Source organism: Tetrahymena thermophila (assembly GCF_000189635.1).
Source record: "Tetrahymena thermophila SB210 genomic scaffold scf_8254813, whole genome shotgun sequence".
Classification (NCBI taxonomy): Eukaryota; Ciliophora; class Oligohymenophorea; order Hymenostomatida; family Tetrahymenidae; genus Tetrahymena; species Tetrahymena thermophila.
The window spans coordinates 453,714-474,729 of NW_002476569.1; the positions used below are offsets into that span (position 1 = coordinate 453,714).

Consider the following 21,016-nt stretch of genomic DNA (forward strand, 5'->3'; position numbering starts at 1 on the left):
TTTTATTATTGGAAACTAATATATAGAAACTTGAATGTAATTAAAAAATTAAAGCATCAAATTCATTAAAAAGATTCAAAAAAAAATAAATAAAAAAAGACAAACTAACTTTTTAAAATGGATTTAAAAAAATATTAATACAAATTTTAATTAGAATAATCTAAAATTTAATCATTTAGCAGTAGAAATACTTTCTACAAGATGGTTAGCTAATCTATTAATAATTCCAATATCACTGGATCTCCATTAATTTAACCTCAAAAATAACTCTTTATAAAAAAGCGGCCTAGTATAAATTAGGTTTTACCAAAAAAATAACTCCATAGTTCTTTTAAAATAACTTCAGATTGTTGAAATTTAATTATAAATAGTTTTATTTTAAATATTTAAAAATTAAAAAAGTAAAATACATTTATTTTCGTAATTGATAATAATACTGAATTTCAAGTTTATGTTGCGCATTTCATTATTCTTATTCTTGAATAATGAGTGAAACTGCGCAGTTTTAAATTAAACGCATATTTATTGATACAATTAAAAATATATTTTATTAAATATTTATAATTACAAACTTTGATTTATTTTTTTATTAAATTTGATTGTAAATTATAAAAAAACCTAATCTATTTTTAATTTTCAAAAAACAAAAAAAAGATATTTTAAATAAAAGTAATAGATTGTAATAAACATTAGAATTTAATTTATTTGATAAAATGAGTAAAGATAGATAGTAAAGGCTTAACTTATTTTAAATATTAAGATTGCTGTAAAGAAATCATTTAAAAAATAAATAATCTAATAACAGTTTTTTATATTTCGTATTGGATGATTTGAAATATAAAATATTGATAGTCTAATTAAAGATTTTGATTTAGATTCATCAAATATTTCGTTTGTGGTAAATTTAATAGTTCCTCAAGTTGGTGAACTGCAGATTATTTATATTTGACTATAAAAGATACTTTTCAGTGATTAGAAAGTTATTATCGAAAGAAATTATTAAATTAATTAATTCATATAGATACGATTAATTTTGGTTAAAAATTATGTAATAAAAGAAATAGTCTAACATAAGGAGGTGATTTACAATACGTAATCCTTAATAATTATATATATATATAACTATATTAATTTAAAACTTATATATTTTTTAATTTATATCATTTGAAAATTAAGAAGATTCCTCTTATCATAAAAGTATTATTTGATTAATAAAAAAAATTATAATATTTAAATTATCTAATTAAATAGGAAACCTAAATATAAAAAGTATAATAAGTACTTTTCATAAGAAGAAACTAGCAAAACCATGATTGATTACCCTTTGTTAATAGTTAAAGCTATATTTTTAATTATTCTGGTTTATTTTATTGTCTTTGCAAATGGCTTTATGCTGAGCGGAAAATCACGTTTTAGAAACAATTGTCTTGCAAGTACGCTTAGTATTTTAGCATCTTTTATTCACTTTTCATCTAACGTTCTACTAAAAGTTTAAATCTGTTATTTGTTTTCTCAGTAGCAGAGCTTATTAATTTTGATCATGGAACTACCTCTCTTGATTGTAGCAGTTTTTAACTATATTTAAATCAAAGATTTTTACTTGGCTATGATGAGTTGGGCTTTACATTTAACTCAATACGATTTGTTTACTATATCATCTAAATGTTTTCCTTATAATCATGTAATATTACATACAGGATCAAGTTTTTTCTATCAATAGGTATAGATTATGTTTATTGTAAAGGTTTATAATACTCTAATCTATGTGATAAAATTGCTGAGCCATAGAGATAGTGATGAAAGTAATGAAATCATTCTTACATTTGCGATTGTAAGCTGCTCTACCTTTTTAATTTAGTTGTATTATAATTACATCAACAAACAAACAATTGATATTCATTCCTAACAGAAGCTATAAAAATTGTAATATAATGAAAAGACAAAAAAGTTAAAAGCTGAATTGTAGAATGTCAAAAAAATTTACATTTGCTTTGATCAAAATATTGTTTGTGATAAAGATTGCTAAGAACTTATTTAGGCTTGCTTTTACTAATTCTAAAATTGCGAAATACTTTCAAAATTTATAAAAAGAACTGAGTCAAAAAATGGGTTCTAAAAAATTGAAATAACAGAAAGCAAATATTTAAATCTAATTGAAAAGAGTCTCTACAAATCTTAGTTTGCCAACAAAATAAAAAAAATAAATTTTCTTGATTACTTTAATGCAAATTAGCTAACTCAAGCTCTAATTAAAAGTGGAAATCTTATTAATTTTAACTTATTGTATTTTGATTAAAACTAAGTTAAGAAGGAACAAAAATTAGCTATTAATTATCTTAAAATTGTCAAAAAATACGAAGTTTTTCAATTAAGTGTTTTAGCTTATTTTAGAAATATTTCTTAATATTAAACATATAATCCAAATTTTATTATTCTTGATTTGTATCTTTGAATTATCAAAATTTTTATATTCTTTATTTGGATGTATTACAAATGATTATTAATTATTTTCAATTATTTTAAAATATCAAAATATTTTATTTTTAAAGATTAAATAAAATAATCCAAAATTTATTTATTAAAATTAATTGAGATGGTATATCTAAAAATAAATCCATTAAGTTATTTAATAGATAATATTTTTAGAAATTTATTCTAAACTAATTTAAGCCCAAAAGCATTTTTAGAACAAGCTAATTTGAAATTTAATTAATATATTTAATAGATCAATTACAAAACCAAATTAAATTTTATATAAATGGATCTTCGCAGTTATTAAAAATAATTATTTACTATATATAAATTACCAGTTTACAAAATAAAATGATGTAAATTGAAAGCTTTTCTCAGAAATATTTCTAGAATTTAAGTAATTTACTATAATTCCATAAATATTCTAAAAATATTCTATAATTATTTTCTAGATCAAATTAGCCTTAATTTCTCTTTTATTTCTATATCTAATTTAAAATTAAACAGTATTTTTATGGGTTTATATCTTTTCACAAAGTAATTTATATTTTTATTAATAAAATTTTTACTTTAAAATTATTGTATTTAAAAAAGTTATTTTGATTTGAAAGTATTTTTTTTTTGTTTTCTTAATTTATTGACCAAAAGTAAGTACATAATTTCTAAATATTTATAAAATTAATGAGTATAAAAATTTAGAGTGAAAGGGAAAATATTTTTTATTTAATTCATAAATTGAACAAGAAAAGAAGTATTGTAATGAAATACTGTAAAAAAAAGCTTTTCTTATTATCAGTTTATCTTTCTTAACATTCAAAGAATTATAAATAAATTGCTAAAAAAGTTAAAATTTATGAAAAGTAAGTATGTTTTTCGTGACAAATGAGTTAATATTTAGTTAATATGTGTTTAATATAAAATAAAAAATAGTTTTTAATTTATATTGTAAACTGAAAATAAAATAAATTTTATAATTAGAAGCGTAAATTTAAAATATTTTTTTTAAAAAATACTTAAAACTTTTTAGATTCTCATTAATTATGTGGCTAATATATCATAATTTGTTTTTTTGGAATTATGGAGTTTTATCGATTATGAGCAGGACAATAAATTGTCATAATTCAATTATAAATATAAATTATTTTTTTAAATGAAATGTATATTTTACAATAAAATTGAAATTAAACAAATTGCATAATATATCACATAAATATTTTCTATCATTTAAAATAAATTTATTTCATATTTTGAAATATTTTTTATTATTAGTTGAAAATAAATAATACAATTTTTTATTTATCTTTTACAAAAAAATTAAAAAAGTTAAATTATATTATATATATTTTACTATTTCATTCTATTATTATGTTTTTAGAGTATTTGTATAGTAAATTATTAAACAAAAAATTATTTATATAATAATAATTTTAAGGAATTCAATCTAAATCATCACAAAAGAATGGCTAAATCTGAATTTTAGAATTTTCTAATTCTTTTGGGATTTCAGTATGTTGCGTGAATGAAGAACCAAGAGATATTCTCCATAATTTAGTTAACTTCGATATGAAGGGAACCAGGTTAGTTAAGACATTATCTGTGTCAATCTAGTTGTTCTCACTGAGTCTGATATCTTCAATGTTAGCTAACAAACTAGGATTGCTAAGTAACTGAACATAAGCTTCATTTGTTATGTCACAAGCACTAATGTTAAGGTAAGTTAATTATAGGTTTTTAGCACTCAAAATAGCATTGACTACTTCATCTTTTAGTTATAGATTTTCTCTAACATAGAAGTACTTAAGGGATTCAACTACTTTAAGATAATCGGAGAATATTGTTTTAATAGATTTTTGTGTTAAGTTGAGTGCTCCTAAACCTAATGCGTTGAGAGCAATTGAATTTTCTTAAAGTATTTTAAAAATAATACATATTCCTTCTTCATTTAACAGCTCATTTTGGCTCAAATCTAAGTTTTTAATAAGTTTCAATTAAGGAATAATAATAGCTGCTGATTTTTCTGATAAGTTAGTTTTTCTGAGGCTCAATGTGGTAAGCTAATTTAAAATGGAAGTGTGTTTTAAATCTGTTTCATTTTGCAAGTCGTTGAAGAGATTTTCATTACCTTCTAAGTCCAAATATTCTAACCTAGATAAATCATTTGATAGCCAAACATTGAGCAAATCAGTAGTTAACCTGATATTTTTTAAGTAAAGTCTTTTTAAATTAAATTTGACAGCAGCATTATCATTATTCTATTAGAAATTGTATAAATCTTTTAATTCGGAGTCCTCAATAATTTCTCTAATATCAGAAAGATCTAAAACTTCTAATCCAGGAATAAAAGGGATCTTTTTTAAGTTTTTGTAGCCTTCAGGAATAATCTTTGTGAAAGATAAATCCAAATGTTTAAGGTTTTTTCCTTTCGCAGCATCTTCAGTAGTGAAAGCATTTAAGTTGATCATTTGATGATTTCTAGAAAGGACAAGAGTGTGTAAATTTTCAAATAACTTTGATTTAACTAAAACATGTAAACCCTTATCAGAAACTCCAGTATTGTTTAAATTCAATTCCCTGATACTTGTTAAATCAGAAATATCAGAAAAGATATTATCAGTTAATAGCTTATTATTCTTCAAGTTAAGAATAGTCAAGTTGTGGAATGTATTAGGCTAAAAGAGCTTTTTGAGAGAAGCATTATCAAAAGAAGTGTTTGTTGCTAAATTTAGTTCAATCAAAGAAGGAAAGTATTTATCTGCATTTTCTAAAAGAAAATCAACATCTTTTGAATTTAAGTAACTATTCATAATTCTTAATTTCTCAGTCTTTCCATGCTTTTCTGGATCATAAACCTCTAAAAATTTCTTTAAAACTAATTCTTTTTGGCTTTTTAAAAGGTAGACAAATTCAAAAATATTTCGACTATCCTTAGTTAAGTCAGGCAATTTCTTTTCGAATGTTATCTAAGCCTTCTAAAGAGTGTGCTCTATTCTAATAAGTTTATCTTATTCTTTCTATTCAAATAAAATTTAGTTCAACATTTTATATCCTTCCTTATATTAACTTATTAATTAAACAGATTCTTGCTTCTTTTTAAAATATTCAAATATTAATTAATTAATTTAATTTATACAATTAATAAAGATACACACACTTGTTCTAGAAGTCTTCAATAATATTTTTATATGTAAATCCTATAAATAATAATGAATTAAATATTATTCAATATTGAATTATTTACTTTAATTATTAAATTTCTAAAATTTGATATTCATTAATATAAAATATACATTTGGCGTACTTTTTTATGCAAATTAAAAAATAAAAGCAGCATATTTCTTCTTGTTGGAATATTTTTTATAAAATTTTTAATTTTGTAGTTAAATAGATATTTTAAAGCTTTTTAAAAATTTTCTTTGATTCTTCTTTACAAACAAAAATAAATTGAGAATTTTATGTGATTTAAAATAAATTATTTTAAGTAGGAAGCTTATGTGATAACTAATCTAGTTATTATTATTATTATCACTCATTAGTTATAATTCTAAAATAAATTATCTCAAACGTAAGATATATTGTCAATTTACATAAAAATTTGATTTGATAGAATAAACTATTTTTTTATTTTATAATTTTAATTTATTTAAATGTAAAGTATTTCAAATTTACTTTTTTTCAGATGTAAATAAGAAGAAGTAATCTTTAAAAAAAGAAGTAATACAATGAGTAATTGCTAAATAAAATATCATGTTAGATAATTTTTTCATATTAAATTTTAATAAGTAGGAAGAACCTATCTTATGATATAACTAACCATATTATATAAGTCATATGATTAAATATTTTTTGGAAAGTAAAGATATGTAATAAGTTCTTTAATGAGAACTTAAAAGTAGTTAAAGTGCTCTTAAGTGATAATATTTTCAGCATTTTATTTGAAGGGATAGGAAAGTTAGAAGAACTAAATCAAAATGTCTGCCAAATTGTCAATCGTCTGGAAAGATGTTTAAAATATAATTTTCAATGGGCTAGATATTATATGTAGATGAAATTCTAATGCTGTCCTTAAATCTTCTATAAGGATGGGAAAGTAGAGGTGTAAGCTTAGATTTTTCAGAGATTTAATTATTTTCGATAAAAATACATTTAATTAACTTTAGATTGAATGACTTTCATCTCTGAACCCCAAGCTAATCTGTTTTTTAAGCTAATTTAACTTTTCAATTAGCAAAAGATTGAGAAGAAATCCAAAGTTTTCATATATTTTATCAGACTAACTTGTTGTACTTAAGATAATAATTATTTTGGCTATTTCATCATATTCTAAATCATTTTAGAGTATCTTTTGTAAAAGATCATTTTGATTAGATTTTTAAATAATTTAAAATTTATATTTCTCAGTTTAATACCAGATATCTTTCATAGTATTAATGTTGATATTCCTTATAGGCCACTAAAACCCATCTAATATGTAATAGATTATTCCAAAGCGTTATCGAAGTAATTTTTTTTCACTGTTCTAATTTTTGGTTTTTTCATTAGAGTTGGTTCCGTAATTACTTTCTATTTCCTTAAGGATATTCTTATATGTGTCATCTTAGCTTTAAATAGGTGAGATCTAGGAGACAATTGTTGAAAAACTCATATTCTATTAATCCATATTCCCTCAAAATTTTATTTATTTTTAATTTTTTTTTATAATTAATTTTAAAAATTATTATATTAAAATTTAGCTAGAATTTAGAGATTAATAAATAATATTCTTTTTAAAGATCAAATTTTAAATTTTAACTAAATCATTAATAAGAAATTCCATTTTAATTAAATTAAGATTTCTATTTATATTTCAAAAAAATAATAAGAAAATATAGTAAAATATTTTAAAAACATTTATAACAAAGTATAAGGCTTAATAATTTATTTTTTAACTAAATTTCATTGATGTTTATTGTAATTTTTATTTTAATTAAAAATTTAGCTCATTTTTAGCTTGCTAACAATTTTTAAAAACCAAAATTGATTTATAAGAATTTATTTATCTTAGTTTTTTTAATTAATTAGATTTGAAATTAAAGCATTTATATTGATTAACAGATTAATTTTAGTATATTTTTAAATAAAAATGTTATTTTATAAATCATGAAAATTAATTGTTAATTATAAATTAAAAATTATCATAAATATTTTAAAAGCAGCAAAAAATGAATTAAAAAATAGGAAATGAGAAGAATAATTTTTTATGGAAATTTTATAAAATCGAATACTGACATGAAATGAAATACTATTTATCTTTTATTTATTAATTTATGTATGTGTGTAAGAAAGATTTTAAGGATAAAGTATATTTGTATTAAGTTTCAAGTAGTATTAAATTTATAATTCTATATATATTTATTTTTTAATTCAAAACAAATAGAAGTAGATTGATTTATTTATTGATTGGTTAGTTGAGTAATTCTTTCAAGAGTAAAGGTCTTCATCTTCATTCTTCATTTGGCTATTATTATTTAATACACTTGAGTTAGAAGAAGGCCAGTTGATCTTAGGACCAGATTGACCAGCAGAAGAGTTAGCAAAGCTAGGATCGAATTTCTTCTTGAATTATTCAAATTTGTTCAAGTCCTTTTAATAAAATTTAATTTTAGAATTGAGTTTAAACAAAATAAATTATTTAATTTTTAAATAAAATAAGGATTAATTAATTACAATTGCAGTAACGGACTTTCTGGCACCTCTGAGGGCTTCTTCGAAGTGCTTACGAGTAATTTCAGGAACAGGATCGTAGCTGGCAATATTGACTTATTAGTTAGGGTTCATTTAAGCAGCCATCTTGAGTCTGGCTTCAGCTTCAATACAGTCTCTGACAGCAGACTTGGCAGCCTTTTGGCAGATTTCAGTAATATCGGCACCAGAGAAACCGTCAGTAATAGAGGCAATGAAGTTCAAATCAACATCCTTAGCAATAGGAGTCTTTCTTAAGTTGGCCTTCAAGATACCGTATCTGGAGGGTTGATCAGGTAAAGGAATGTAGATCAATTAATCCAAACGACCAGGACGAATGATGGCTTCATCCAAAATTTCAGGTCTATTGGTAGCACCAATGAAGAATATATTTTTCTTGGCATTGACACCATCCATTTCAGTCAATAATTGGTTGATAACTCTATCACCAGCACCACCTTTTTAATAAGAAAAATATATAATAACACAAAAAAACAATTAAAGTAGAACTTAAGTATTTATAAAAATTTAAAGAATGTTTGTTTACCAGCATCACCTTAGCCAGAACCTCTTTGAACTGCAACGGAATCGAGTTCATCAAAGAAGAGGACACAAGGGGCAGCAGCTCTAGCCTTATCAAAGACTTCTCTGACGTTGGCTTCGGACTCACCGAACCACATAGTAAGGAGTTCAGGACCCTTGATAGAAATAAAGTTAGCAGAGCATTCGTTGGCAACAGCCTTGGCAAGAAGGGTCTTACCGCAACCAGGAGGTCCGTAGAAGAGGACACCCTTGGAAGGTTACATACCAAACTTGTGGAACTTTTCAGGATGTTCAATAGGGAACAAGATCATTTCTTAGAGTTGCTTCTTGGTTTCTTCGAGACCACCAATATCGTCCCACTTAACGTTGGGAACTTCAACGACAGTTTCTCTCAAGGAAGCAGGGTTAATTTGACCTTAAGCGAACTTGAAATGTTCTTGGGTAACAGCCATAGCGTTTAAGACTTCAGCATCAATCTTATCACTTTCGATATCGATTAAATCCATCTTTTCTCTGATACATTGGAGGGCAGCTTCAGTACATAAGGCAGCAACATCAGCACCGACGAAACCGTGAGTATCCTTGGCAATTAAACTCAAGTCAACATCTTCATCGAGCTTCATATTCTTGGTGTGGATTCTTAAGATTTCCATTCTACCAATTTCATCAGGAACACCAATATCAATTTCTCTATCGAAACGACCGAATCTTCTCAAGGCGGGGTCCAAACTGTTGGGTCTGTTGGTAGCAGCAATAACAATAACGTGACCTCTACCCTTCAAACCGTCCATCAATGTAAGTAATTGAGAGACAACTCTTCTTTCTACTTCACCACTAACCTTATCTCTCTTAGGAGCAATAGAATCGAGTTCATCAATAAAGATGATAGCAGGAGAATTTTTTTCAGCTTCCTCAAAGGCTTTTCTCAAGTTACCTTCAGCTTCACCAGCCATCTTACTCATAATTTCGGGACCGTTGATCAAGAAGAAGAAAGCACCAGTTTCATTGGCAACAGCTCTAGCAATAAGAGTCTTACCAGAACCTATATTTAGAATAAATTTATTTAGTTGATTTTTTATGAAACAAAAAGATAGATAAGGAGATATTCAAAATATTTAAATTGATATTCTTATATTTAAATGATAATGAATGTGTTTATTTGTTTAAATAAATTTTTATGATCAGCTTGATTAATTCTTTATTTTATCTTATTGATTTTACAGTTCAAATTATTTAAATCATGATATCAAAAATAAGCTTGAAAATTTAATTAAATAAATAAAACAACTTAGATAGTTTGTTATTTTATTGATTTAAAGAGACGCCTAGAATATTGATGTGAAATTTCTTTATCAATATTTGCAAATTTTCATAAAAATTTAAAATTGCTGTAATAAAGGAGCTACCCTATTTCTTGTTAATTTTAATTGCTTTTGAGAAGAATTAAAAAAATTTATATTATTTATTCTTTCCTTTTGCCTGCTATTGTAAAATTTATTAGCTATTCTCATTCTTTTGAAATCTAAATAATTAATTTTCAAACGAACTCCTTTGACTTTTTTTTGCTTTTAATGAATTATCTCCTTTTTTTATTTTGCTAAGTATCTTATAAAGAGAAGCATTTTATATTACCAGGAGGACCGAATAAGAGGACACCTCTGGGGGGCTTAACACCGAGAGTCTTGAACAATTGAGGATGTCTGAGAGGTAATTCAATCATTTCTCTGATTTGAGCCATTTACTTTCTGCAACCACCAATATCATCATAACCAACATCGTCTAACTTTTCTTCATCTTCTCTCTTAATGGGTTCACCTTCAGTGAAGAGCATAGTATTGGGAGCAACCAAACCATATTCCTTGGGTTCAGTGGCAACGACCTTGAATTCGACTGACTTGAAACCACCTCTGACGATGAACAAATCACCCTTCTTGACTGGTCTGTAGGCATCCTTGAAGTAAGGGATCAAATAAGTAGAGGCGAGATCACCAGTAATACCTTCAATTGTGTCATCCAAGGGTAAGACATGAATCTTATCTAAGTTAGGAACATCTTCGGCAGCTCTAACAGAGACAATATCTAAAATTATTTAAAAAAACATTCAAATTCTATTCATAACAATTAAATAAATTAAAGCAAAACAAGTTCTTATGATTATTCATTAATTCCTTAGTTGGTTGTATAATCTGAAACATCTCATGATGTTTATTAATTATCTTTATACTAATTTAGGAACTTAGTGTTATTGAGGTAAAATTGTCGAGTTATTTAAATATTTTAAACAACTTTGTTTTGCTGAAACAAAATAAATTATTTATATCAATTACCTCCCAAACGAACACGAAGGTTCTTTCTGACAACCTTGTTCATTCTAATTTTATCATCGGGAAGAGTGTTATCAGTAAGAGCAATGCATAAGGTTTCATGACGCTTTTTACCCTTCAAGAGGACGGCATCACCCTTGAAAATACCCAATTCGTCGAGCTTCTTTTAAGACATGCAAACAGCAGAGTTATCATCATTGGTGGCATCTTCGACCTTTTTTAAACGAAAAATATTGAAGACTTTGATTTGATTAAATCTTTCATATATTGAGCTGATGCTTAGCTTTTAACAAGCCAAACTAGATCGCTAGCTAAAAGAGAAGTTAGTGATAAAATAAATTAAATTACCATCAATCTGTTAGGGGCTTTCTTCTTATCCAAGATAGCGGTAGAGAAATCCTTCTTTTCTTCCCTATATTATTTGAATGAAAAAGTTTTTAGCATTATGGAGTTTGTTAAGAGATGTCATATGAAAATAAAGAGTTAATTTGAGTTTTGAGAGTAAATAAATTAACAATTATTTACTTATCCATTTCTTATTATGAGAATCTTTCTTTATATGTTTTGTTGCTTTATCCTAAGATATTTTTTCTTTCTTTTTATTGATTTAAAAATTATATATTTTTTATTAATTAAATTTTCTTTATAGCTTTTATTGATCAAAATAGCTTGCCATAGCAATGAAGAATGAATAAATAATTCATTGTAAAGGGCTCAGCGTTTTTAAAATAACAATTAATTCTTCTATTTTTCTTTGCATGCTCTTCTTTCTATTAACAGACCATTTATCTATCTCTTTTAATCTATTGCTCTTTGATTTAAGCTGTATAATTTCTTTTATTCATTCATTTTCTTATTGCAAACAAATAAATAAATAAAAAAGAAAGGGAAATTTTTCAGATCCGACAAATTATGAATCTGATCTCTTAATTAATTCACTGTTTTAATTAAGAAATCAATCAATCAATCAGCCAACTAACTAACTAAATATCTTATTTATTAATTTGCATTTAAACCTTTTTATAGAATATTAATGCTTCTTATTAGTTCTTTTTGAAAATGTCTATTTATTTATTTTATTTTATTATCCTCATAAACAAAATCCTTTAAAAAAGCTGATAAAAGTATTAAGACTCTTACAAGACTCTACTTAAAATAGTTTTTAATGAAAATAAAAATCAACAAATAACCTTTTTTGAAATTTTGTATCAGAAAAAAAAATCGATTTAAGTTTAAAAAATTATTTAAAAATATTCAGTCTATATGAATTTTGATAGATTTAAAGAATAGATTCAAACAGAAATAGATGTAAAATATGAATGGGAATTTTAAAAACATGCATTTTTACTCATAATTCTAGAATATTTACCTTAAATAAAAAAACTTAATAAATATGGAAAATATAATCTAACTTAAATTGTAGAGCTGTTTATATTTTATGGTGATATATATAATGACTGATTCTTATTTTATGAATATACATAAAATTAGATAATTAAACTGCTTATTTTTGATCCAAAATTTATTCTTAATTCCTCAGATTAATTATTATCTGATCTTTATACCATCAAAAATATTTATTTGATTTCTTTAGAAATTTCATCAACGTATTCATATGCCTGTGCAAAAAAATTAAAAGATGAAATTTAAAATTTAGCTAATTAAAAATATGTACATCACTTTTAAAAATAAAAAAATGAAAGTAATAAACTTACTTTCTATCCAATACTTGATTTAAAAATAGTCTAAATAAAATAATAAATTTTAGGTAATAAAAGAAACATTTTATTAAAAAAACAAACAAATAATTTAAATATTTTTATAAACAAATAAAATGATGTTGTAAATAATTTGATTATTATATGTATACATGTAAAAATAAAATAATTTTTAGTAGTTAACTAAATAATAAATTTATAAAATATAAGAGAAACTATTAATTTTAAAGTAAATTTTGATAAGAAAGCATTTATTAATATGAGTATAGAAAACAAAAATAACTAATTTTAATTCAGTAATTATCAGATTTTTCTTTTCTTTTAAACAGTATCTTTTAACTCTGTTTTTCTTTCAGAATTAAAAATCTTTCTTCTAGGTGCTTTATCTTCCTTTTCTACAACTTATTCTTCTTCTTCCTCATCTTCATCTTCATCTTCATCCTCATCTTCACTTTCCCATTCATTATCTTCATCATCATCGTCTTCTTCTTCTTCTTCCTCCTCCTCTAATGTGAATGGATCGTTATCGTATTCAAATTCTAAATCTTATTTTAAAAACTCCTTCCACTCTTCATCATTAAGCAAACAAGCATCAAGTGTTTCTTTAATTTTTTTTTCATTTATTTATTTACCTATTATTTATAATATAATTTATGAAATGTATTTTAAAACTTAAAAGTATTTAATAAAATCATTTTAGCATAATGAAATCTGACTTTATAAAACAAATAAAATAATATCAATAATATTATAGGGTCTGAAATCATGAAAAAAGTAAATTAAAATAATATGCAAAAAAAATAATGAAATATCATAATTTAAAAAATATGTGTAATTAGATTTTATTAATATTAACAAAAAATATTAATATCAAATCATATAAAAAAAATAAGAATATGATATCACTATAAATTCTATAAACCTAAGAAAATAAAATCTTTACCAATAAATACTAAAGATGTTTCTCTGTCTCCAATAACAGGATCGAATTTTAATTCAAAACTTGCATCATAATTTGGAATCTACTTTTTAGATTCTTCATCAAGAGTGCAAGAGAATATGCCTGCAATTTCAATTTTGTTCATCACTCCACTTTGCTACCATCCATAAAAATCACAAGAATTACTAGCAACCCAAAAGAATCCTTTTGATCTCCAAACGTCTTTGAAGATACCTTAATTTTTATTTTTAAATGCAGTTTTACGCTATTTTTTATAAATCTTTTTTGCTTTTTCTAATTCTTCTTATGGAATTTCTTCTTCTTCATCTTCTTCTTCTACTTCAGCTTCATTTTATTCATCTTCTTAATTTTTTGAATCATCAGTGTTAGGTTTTAGTGTGCATGCAGTTTCTGCTTCATGCTATTAATATTTTGTTTTGAAATAGTTTAAGGTTTTATGAAATTGATAACTTTACATGCTTATGAGGATGGCCATGTTCATGTCCATGATGATTGTGATCATGCTAGTGTTCTTCGCCTTCTTAATTACTAGATGGAGCTATTGGAGTTGGATCTAAGTCTAAGAAGAAATTTTCTGATAGCAGATTGTATAGTCTAACGTTATCAAAAGGTCTTTTTGCTTTGTATACAAAGCTTGTTATTCCATACTCGATAGTCTCTGGAGTCATTTAATATCTGTCTTAAGCAAGCCAGTGAGAGTTTTCCTTAGCCTTTTCAAAGTTGAATTTATTTGTATTAATTATTTCCTTGAGGTCTACTTGAGCGTATTTAGCTTTTATGATTTTGGCATCTTTGTTAAGCTTTAAGCAAAGGCCTTCAATTTACTCCAACTACTTTTTACTAACCATGTCTATTTTGTTGATGATAATTACATCAGCGAATTCGAGCTAATCCACCATTAGTTCAGTAACTGTTCTTTCATCCATTTCAGAGGGCTTCTCAACAGCGAACTTTTCAGTTAGACTCTCATCAGTATTGAAGTAGTTAAAGAAGTTTGCAGCATCAACTACAGTAACACAAGTATCTAACTATGCATAGTCCTTCAAATACTTCAAAGCCTCTTTATTAGCTTCAGAATCAGTATTCTCTTCCTCTTGAGGTAAATCAAAAGTGAATGTTTCAGCAACCTTTTTATGTAATTGATTAATTTATATTGTGGTATATAATTTAATTCAATAATGGATTTTTTGTAATGCGAACAAATATTTAGATGATAAATAAAAATGAATTATTTATATTAAACAATTTTTAATATAATATTTTAATAAGAAATGTTTTTAATTTATAAATCAAAGTTAGAATAGAAATAATTATAACTTTTGGTTGTTTGTTTTTTTTTACTTTATAAATATATGTATAAATATTTAAAAGATTCTTAAATTTAAATTACTTGAATTGGCTCAGAGATACCAGTTGATTCTATGACTAAGTAATCAAATTGTTGGGTCTTAGCAAGATTGGCTACTTCAACTAATAAATCTTCTCTTAGAGTGCAGCAGATACAACCATTTTGCATGGACACCATTTTTTCTTCTTGCTAGATGAGTTTTGAATCCTTTATCAATGCAGAATCTATGTTAAGCTCTGCCATATCATTAACTATCACAGCACATTTTAGATTTTCTTTGTTCTCTAGGATGTGTTTAAGCAAAGTTGTCTTACCACTTCCTAAGAAGCCACTGAGTACAGTAACAGGAAGTTTTTTTAGAAGCTATTTTAAAGTTTTAAATTTAGTATTTTTAGTAAATAAGTAAGCAAAAAGTAAATTTATGTGTTAGTTGGTAATTACTTCTTGAGTTTATGTTATGCTGCTCATTATTTAATTAATCTTACTTAATTCAGGAGTCACTAATAAAAAATCAAAATTAATTTAAAATTTTGTTTCTTTTTTTCTTCTTTTTTTGTTTTTAATTTGGAATATTAAATTTGATTCATGAATGCCTCGAGAGTCACATACCTCGCTGTATTTAAATTGAAAAATAGTATCAATTTGAACTTCTTTCATTTTAGCTTTTTGGATATTCATTTATTTCTTATAACTCACATACTTTTCTTGGTTTTACTTGTTATCGTCTTTATGTGTGCTTTTATTCAAAAATACTAAAATTATTACGTATTAAATTACATTTTTTATATCTTTTCTTCCTCTATATGTATTTATCACAGAATTTCATCCATCTAATTCCATCAAATATTTATACTAATTTTTCTTTCAAAGATAATTATATCTTTTTAATTTTCAGATTTTTAACATCATTAATGTATGTACAGTGATCATCCAACAAATGATCAAATATAATTAATTTTCAATTAAATAAAATAAATAGAATAAAATTATATATATATATTTTTTTAGTTTAATTTCTTATACAATATAAATATATATTAGTTCATTTTTAAAGCATTAAAAGAAAAAGAATACTTAGCTGCTTATAATACAGGTAAATAAATTAAAAAAGGGACTGAAGGTGTTAAGGACATAAGAAAATTTAATCCCAGAAAAAATGCTTTCCTTTTAATATTTTTAAAAAGAAAAAAATTAATGATCATGTACAGTTTATTTAAAATAAAAAAACTAATATTTATTTAATTTATTTTTATACAAGGATAATCAATTTTATTTTTTAATTTTTGATTTCTGTAATTAGATTGTTAATGCTGATACTTTGCTTGGTCTTAAGATAAAATTAATTAATAAATATAAATACACTTAGATTGAATAGTCTCAAGTCTTATTATATTTAACATTTTTCTTCAAAATATAATTTTGCTTTTCACTTATAAACAATTCTTCTTTATTTTTCAATAGGAATATTTATGGTTTTTTGTTTACTTTTTTATAATTTTCAATGAAAATTTATTCCAATTAATCTATTATTAGATTTTAAATTTAATTCTGATTTTCAAAAAAAATTTAAGAAACAATTTTCATTTTTTATCAAACCTCTAAAATCCTAAAAATATCTTATTGACAAAACATATCCATTAAAAAAAAGTTTACTAGTATCAATGATATTTAATTATCATGATGAATATTATTTAATTTAAAAGAGAATTAATTTATTTTTATGACTAATAGTTAAAAAAGGAACAAGTTACTGCTCTAAAATGTAAAAATAAAATGCTTTTTAAACTGATAGAAAAAGTAGAAATGCAAAGATTAAATATAATAAAATAAATTATCACTAAATTATCTTTTAAAAATATTTATTTTTAAAATTCTTATTAAACAATTTTTGATATCTTTCATTTGCTTAACCAAAGATCATATTAAATGAGCTAAAAAATAATAAAAAGAAATAAATTTCCAAAATTTAGAGATAGAGAGAGATAAAGTGAATAATAGCAATAGAATAAATATTAAGAAAATTAACTAATTAAATTACTAAAATATAGATCAATAAATTCCACAATAAAAATAAGAGAGTATTGGAGAAGGGTTATCAATTAAGCTTATTAGCATAAAAAGTTAGTTAAAGCAATATTAATTAATTTTAAATAATTAAACTAAATTTTTAAAGTTTTATTATTACCACAACAACTCTAATTATAAAAATCTAATTATTAAGAGTTATAAAAAAGTAATTTAAAAGAAATAGTTATTTCTTTGATCATTAATAATATTTAAAAAAACTGTATAATTAACTAAAATATAAAGAAATAGAAGATAAACCAAACTACCTTTTACTAAAAAATAAGAAGTAAAATGAACTATTCAAGGCTAGACCTTTTCTCAACTCCATTCTCATTTAATTTTGGAAATTAAGTGAAAAGAAAAGGGACTATTTATGGAGCAATTTTATCGCTATCAATACTGACCGTCTTCCTCGTTTACTCTTTGTATCTCTTTTACTTATACGCTAGTAATCAAATCAATCCCACTTACGCTTGGCAAAGCTTCGTAACAGAAGAAACTATATAGGTTGACCTAAATGAAGACTTAGTAGGATTTAGATATGAATATGGTGTAAATCTCAATCTTGATGATTTGCAAGCTCAACAAAATAAAACATATCTAGTATTTCTACCTTACTTTTTTTATCAAAATGGAACGGAATTTCAAATGATACCATTGAATTACACTAAATGCACAAGTCCCAAATTGAAAGGGTTTAATTGCTTTGATTTTTCAACAATCAAAAATTATACTCTCATCTTAAATTCAATAGAAAATTTATATTCATAACTTTATATTTTCATATACAAGTGCTAAGATACAGACTAATTAAAAACTTTTATTCCAAATAATTGTGTTGATAATGATGATGATTACAATTCTGTTATTTATAATCCTTATGCTGACTTTCTTATTAAACTATAGACATCTCAATATAACACCTCATCATAGTAAGCGTAAGTCAACTATAGAAATTCATTTGTATATATGGTAGGTAACTCATTTTAGTATTACTCATATAAAATTTAAAAGTAGACTACTTTTATTAAATCTGGTGCAATTATTCAAACTGAGAGATCTTTTTCTTCACCTATTTAATATGAAATATCTAACATTAACGAAGATAGATAAACTTTTATTTAAAACACTTAAGAAATGCAATATATGTAAATTAGTATTTAAATGGATGAAATAATATAACAAATATAAATTTAATACTTAAATTTACCTTAAATACTTGCTTAATGTAATAGTACTTTAGCACTTTTAGTGTGCATAGGTATTTTAGGAAGAAAAATCGCAGAAAGTTTTATGAGGCAAGACATTTTTCTTCTTTTATTGCAGAATATGTTTCATGGTACTTACGAGTCTATTTTGAAGAAAAATCACTTTATTGAGGAACAAGAAAATTTTGATAATTAAAATTTAATTTAAAAAAACGAAATTAAAGAGGATTAAAAAGAAGCAAACGAAAATGTGGAAGAAGATGAAAAAACTTCGAATAATAATGAAGGTATCTTTGTTCCTTCTTTTAAAACCAAATCAATAAATTTAGTTTATGATTAACACTAATAGCTTTAAAATTAAGAGCTCTTGACTAATTAAAATGATAATTAGTAGGATTTTATTTTAGAATAAGAGTTTACTAAAAAAATTGAGGAAAATAATAATAACTTTCCCTTAAAAAAGCGAACAACTGGAGAAGTATAACTCAACTCTAGAAATTTAGAAAAATCATATTCACAATATTAGTTTAAAAAAATATAGATTAATTAACCCATCAATTTAAATGACTAAGATGTGAACTTTAAGAAAATATCTGAAGAGACGAATAGTTCTATAGTTTTAGGATAAACTTACTATTTGAGAAGATTATTATCAGAAAAATATTAAAAATAGCCATAAAAAGATAATTCTCTCTAAGTGAAAAATACTATAAAAAAAATAAAGGCTATGAAGGACAATTCTATTTTGAATGGTATTCGTTAAAAAGTTTTTAAAATAAAGTAATGAATATTATTATTATTATTTCTATTTATTAATAAATTTTTACTTTTAAAAATAGAATTTTCAAGCAATGTGAGTATTAGAAATCTTAAGGATTAGATGCAGAAGATAAGCGAATTATTGATTAATATATTAATGAAAGCTTAGATATATTATAGATATATAGAGATCTTATCTTTTTAAAAAAAGCTGTACTACTTCTCTTTAGCAAAGAGCAATTAGCTATGCTTCAACTTATTGGAATATCTTCTAATTTCTGTAAACAGCAGGTTAACAGTGATAAAAATCTATAAGCTTAAGACTAAGGTTTTATATTTTTATTTTTTATTTTTTTATTTAAATTTATCTCTTTATTAAAAAAAGTAAAACCAAAAGAAATGAGTTACTTTGAAGAATAAATTTCTATTTTAAAAGATAGCCATAAATCAGAAAAATATATAATTTCTTTCTTTGATAAGCTAAAGTTGAACAAGGATCAAACAGAGGTGGATTAAAGAATACTGAACTCTTTGTAATGAATAATCTATTACAAAAATAAAATTTAATATATCTACTATAATATTTTATATTTGCGAGCAATTACTCAAAAACCATGAAACTCAAAAATTTAAATAAAAACTTTAAATTTGATGATTATTTTAATAATCAATAAGATAATTTTTTTATAAAGAGTATGGTATACCTCTAATTAAATTCTTATTATACCAAATAAAAAAACATCAACTCCACTCATGTACAACTTTAGTTTTTTAGTAAATATATATATACCCATTGGATATAGCTTAAAAATATCTATATACTGAATAATTAATATTACAAATATAAAAAATTATTTAATTTAAAACTTCTTTAAATGAAGTGATTAAATGAATTAGTATAGATTCATTTTTTAATACTAATTGACATGAAACCAATTATTTTAAGTTTCTTGAATATATTTTTATAATTTAATTTCGTATTTTAATGTAAACATTATTTGCTTGAATCAAATTTAGATATAAAGATATTCTGTTTAAACTCAAAAGGGAATAAAAACAAATTTTTAATTACAAATAATTACAAAATTCAGTAATTTATTATTTTCTTGAATTCAAGCATATAAAAAAGAACCTTTGCACAGCTTAGTAATAAAAATAATATTTTTTTCAACTTTTTTTTAAATCAAAAATTAATTCATACCTGATAGATTTTAAAAACAAATATCCTAACGATCAAAGTAGGATTTTAATACTAAAAATTAAATTTTATCAAATATACCTATTTTATTTTGATTTCATTAGTGCTTTTTTACTAAACATAAATAATATTGTTAATATTATCTTTTGTTCGGATTATTAAAAAAATTAGTATAATTTCAGGGTAAGATTAATTATTTAAATTAATTTCAGGTTATTAGTTAATCAATGATTTTTATACAATTATGTGATGATTTATTTCATATAATTTTTTAAATTAGTTATGTTATAATTATTGGATAGTTGATGATATTTTTTACTTTAATATAAAAAATATTATTTTAATTTGTACTAAATATTTATTACTAATTTATATTAAAATACGAGTTTAAAAACAATGAAATTTTTAATAATCTCTTATCATGATCCATTAACTTAACTATCATTATTAGAAACATTAGAATGAGAAAAGAAGACTTTGTAACAAATTTAACATCAAAGAATATATGAAAATAATATTTTATATTACAATTTTCTAAGTTTATTTAAAACCTACAAAAAATTTACTATTTGCATATAATTTTTACTAATTTTGATAATCAAAAGGGTAAATTTGTGAATAATTAATTATTTATAAAAATTAGTGGAAAAAATTGATCTAACTCTATAGTATAGAACTCAACTTTTTAACTAGAAATATG

General features: G+C 23.5%; 7 protein-coding genes across 7 annotated transcripts in view; 4 read left to right on the forward strand and 3 right to left on the reverse strand. All coding sequences in view use genetic code 6, as the record gives it.

The window, feature by feature from the left end:
* TTHERM_00364320 (hypothetical protein) overlaps positions 1-462 on the reverse strand; it is a gene marked incomplete at both ends in the record, with an annotated part of 653 nt that extends 191 nt beyond the window's left edge. Inside the window, 2 exons of the mRNA XM_001007444.3 lie at positions 1-15; positions 411-462. The exon at positions 1-15 is cut by the window's left edge and continues 191 nt beyond it. Of these exons, the coding sequence (XP_001007444.3) occupies positions 1-15; positions 411-462 (67 nt within the window). The remainder of the gene's footprint in view (positions 16-410) is intronic.
* Positions 463-1,309: 847 nt separating this feature from the next.
* TTHERM_00365320 (transmembrane protein, putative) lies at positions 1,310-2,452 on the forward strand (the record flags this gene model as incomplete). Its single annotated transcript, XM_001007445.2, has 1 exon — positions 1,310-2,452. The coding sequence occupies one exon, from the start codon at positions 1,310-1,312 to the stop codon at positions 2,450-2,452; it is 1,143 nt and encodes a 380-aa protein (XP_001007445.2).
* A 1,709-nt stretch (positions 2,453-4,161) lies between these two features.
* Positions 4,162-4,938, forward strand: TTHERM_000365338 (hypothetical protein; the record flags this gene model as incomplete). Its single annotated transcript, XM_012795470.1, has 1 exon — positions 4,162-4,938. The coding sequence occupies one exon, from the start codon at positions 4,162-4,164 to the stop codon at positions 4,936-4,938; it is 777 nt and encodes a 258-aa protein (XP_012650924.1).
* A 1,696-nt stretch (positions 4,939-6,634) lies between these two features.
* On the forward strand, positions 6,635-7,084 carry TTHERM_000365339 (transmembrane protein, putative; the record flags this gene model as incomplete). The annotated part of the gene is made up of 1 exon (XM_012795471.1): positions 6,635-7,084. The coding sequence occupies one exon, from the start codon at positions 6,635-6,637 to the stop codon at positions 7,082-7,084; it is 450 nt and encodes a 149-aa protein (XP_012650925.1).
* An 845-nt stretch (positions 7,085-7,929) lies between these two features.
* TTHERM_00365340 (transitional endoplasmic reticulum ATPase, putative) lies at positions 7,930-11,590 on the reverse strand (the record flags this gene model as incomplete). The annotated part of the gene is made up of 7 exons (XM_001007447.3): positions 7,930-8,091; positions 8,176-8,648; positions 8,738-9,775; positions 10,366-10,812; positions 11,061-11,271; positions 11,406-11,469; positions 11,583-11,590. The coding sequence occupies 7 exons, from the start codon at positions 11,588-11,590 to the stop codon at positions 7,930-7,932; spliced, it is 2,403 nt and encodes an 800-aa protein (XP_001007447.2).
* Positions 11,591-13,078: 1,488 nt separating this feature from the next.
* Positions 13,079-15,552, reverse strand: TTHERM_00365350 (cobalamin synthesis protein P47K; the record flags this gene model as incomplete). The annotated part of the gene is made up of 5 exons (XM_001007448.2): positions 13,079-13,407; positions 13,719-14,136; positions 14,192-14,863; positions 15,127-15,447; positions 15,526-15,552. 5 exons carry the CDS (start codon positions 15,550-15,552, stop codon positions 13,079-13,081), a joined length of 1,767 nt encoding a protein of 588 aa, XP_001007448.2.
* A 1,890-nt stretch (positions 15,553-17,442) lies between these two features.
* On the forward strand, positions 17,443-19,658 carry TTHERM_00365360 (AMP-binding enzyme family protein; the record flags this gene model as incomplete). The annotated part of the gene is made up of 3 exons (XM_001007449.2): positions 17,443-19,139; positions 19,199-19,446; positions 19,504-19,658. The coding sequence occupies 3 exons, from the start codon at positions 17,443-17,445 to the stop codon at positions 19,656-19,658; spliced, it is 2,100 nt and encodes a 699-aa protein (XP_001007449.2).
* Between the last annotated feature and the right edge of the window lie 1,358 nt (positions 19,659-21,016).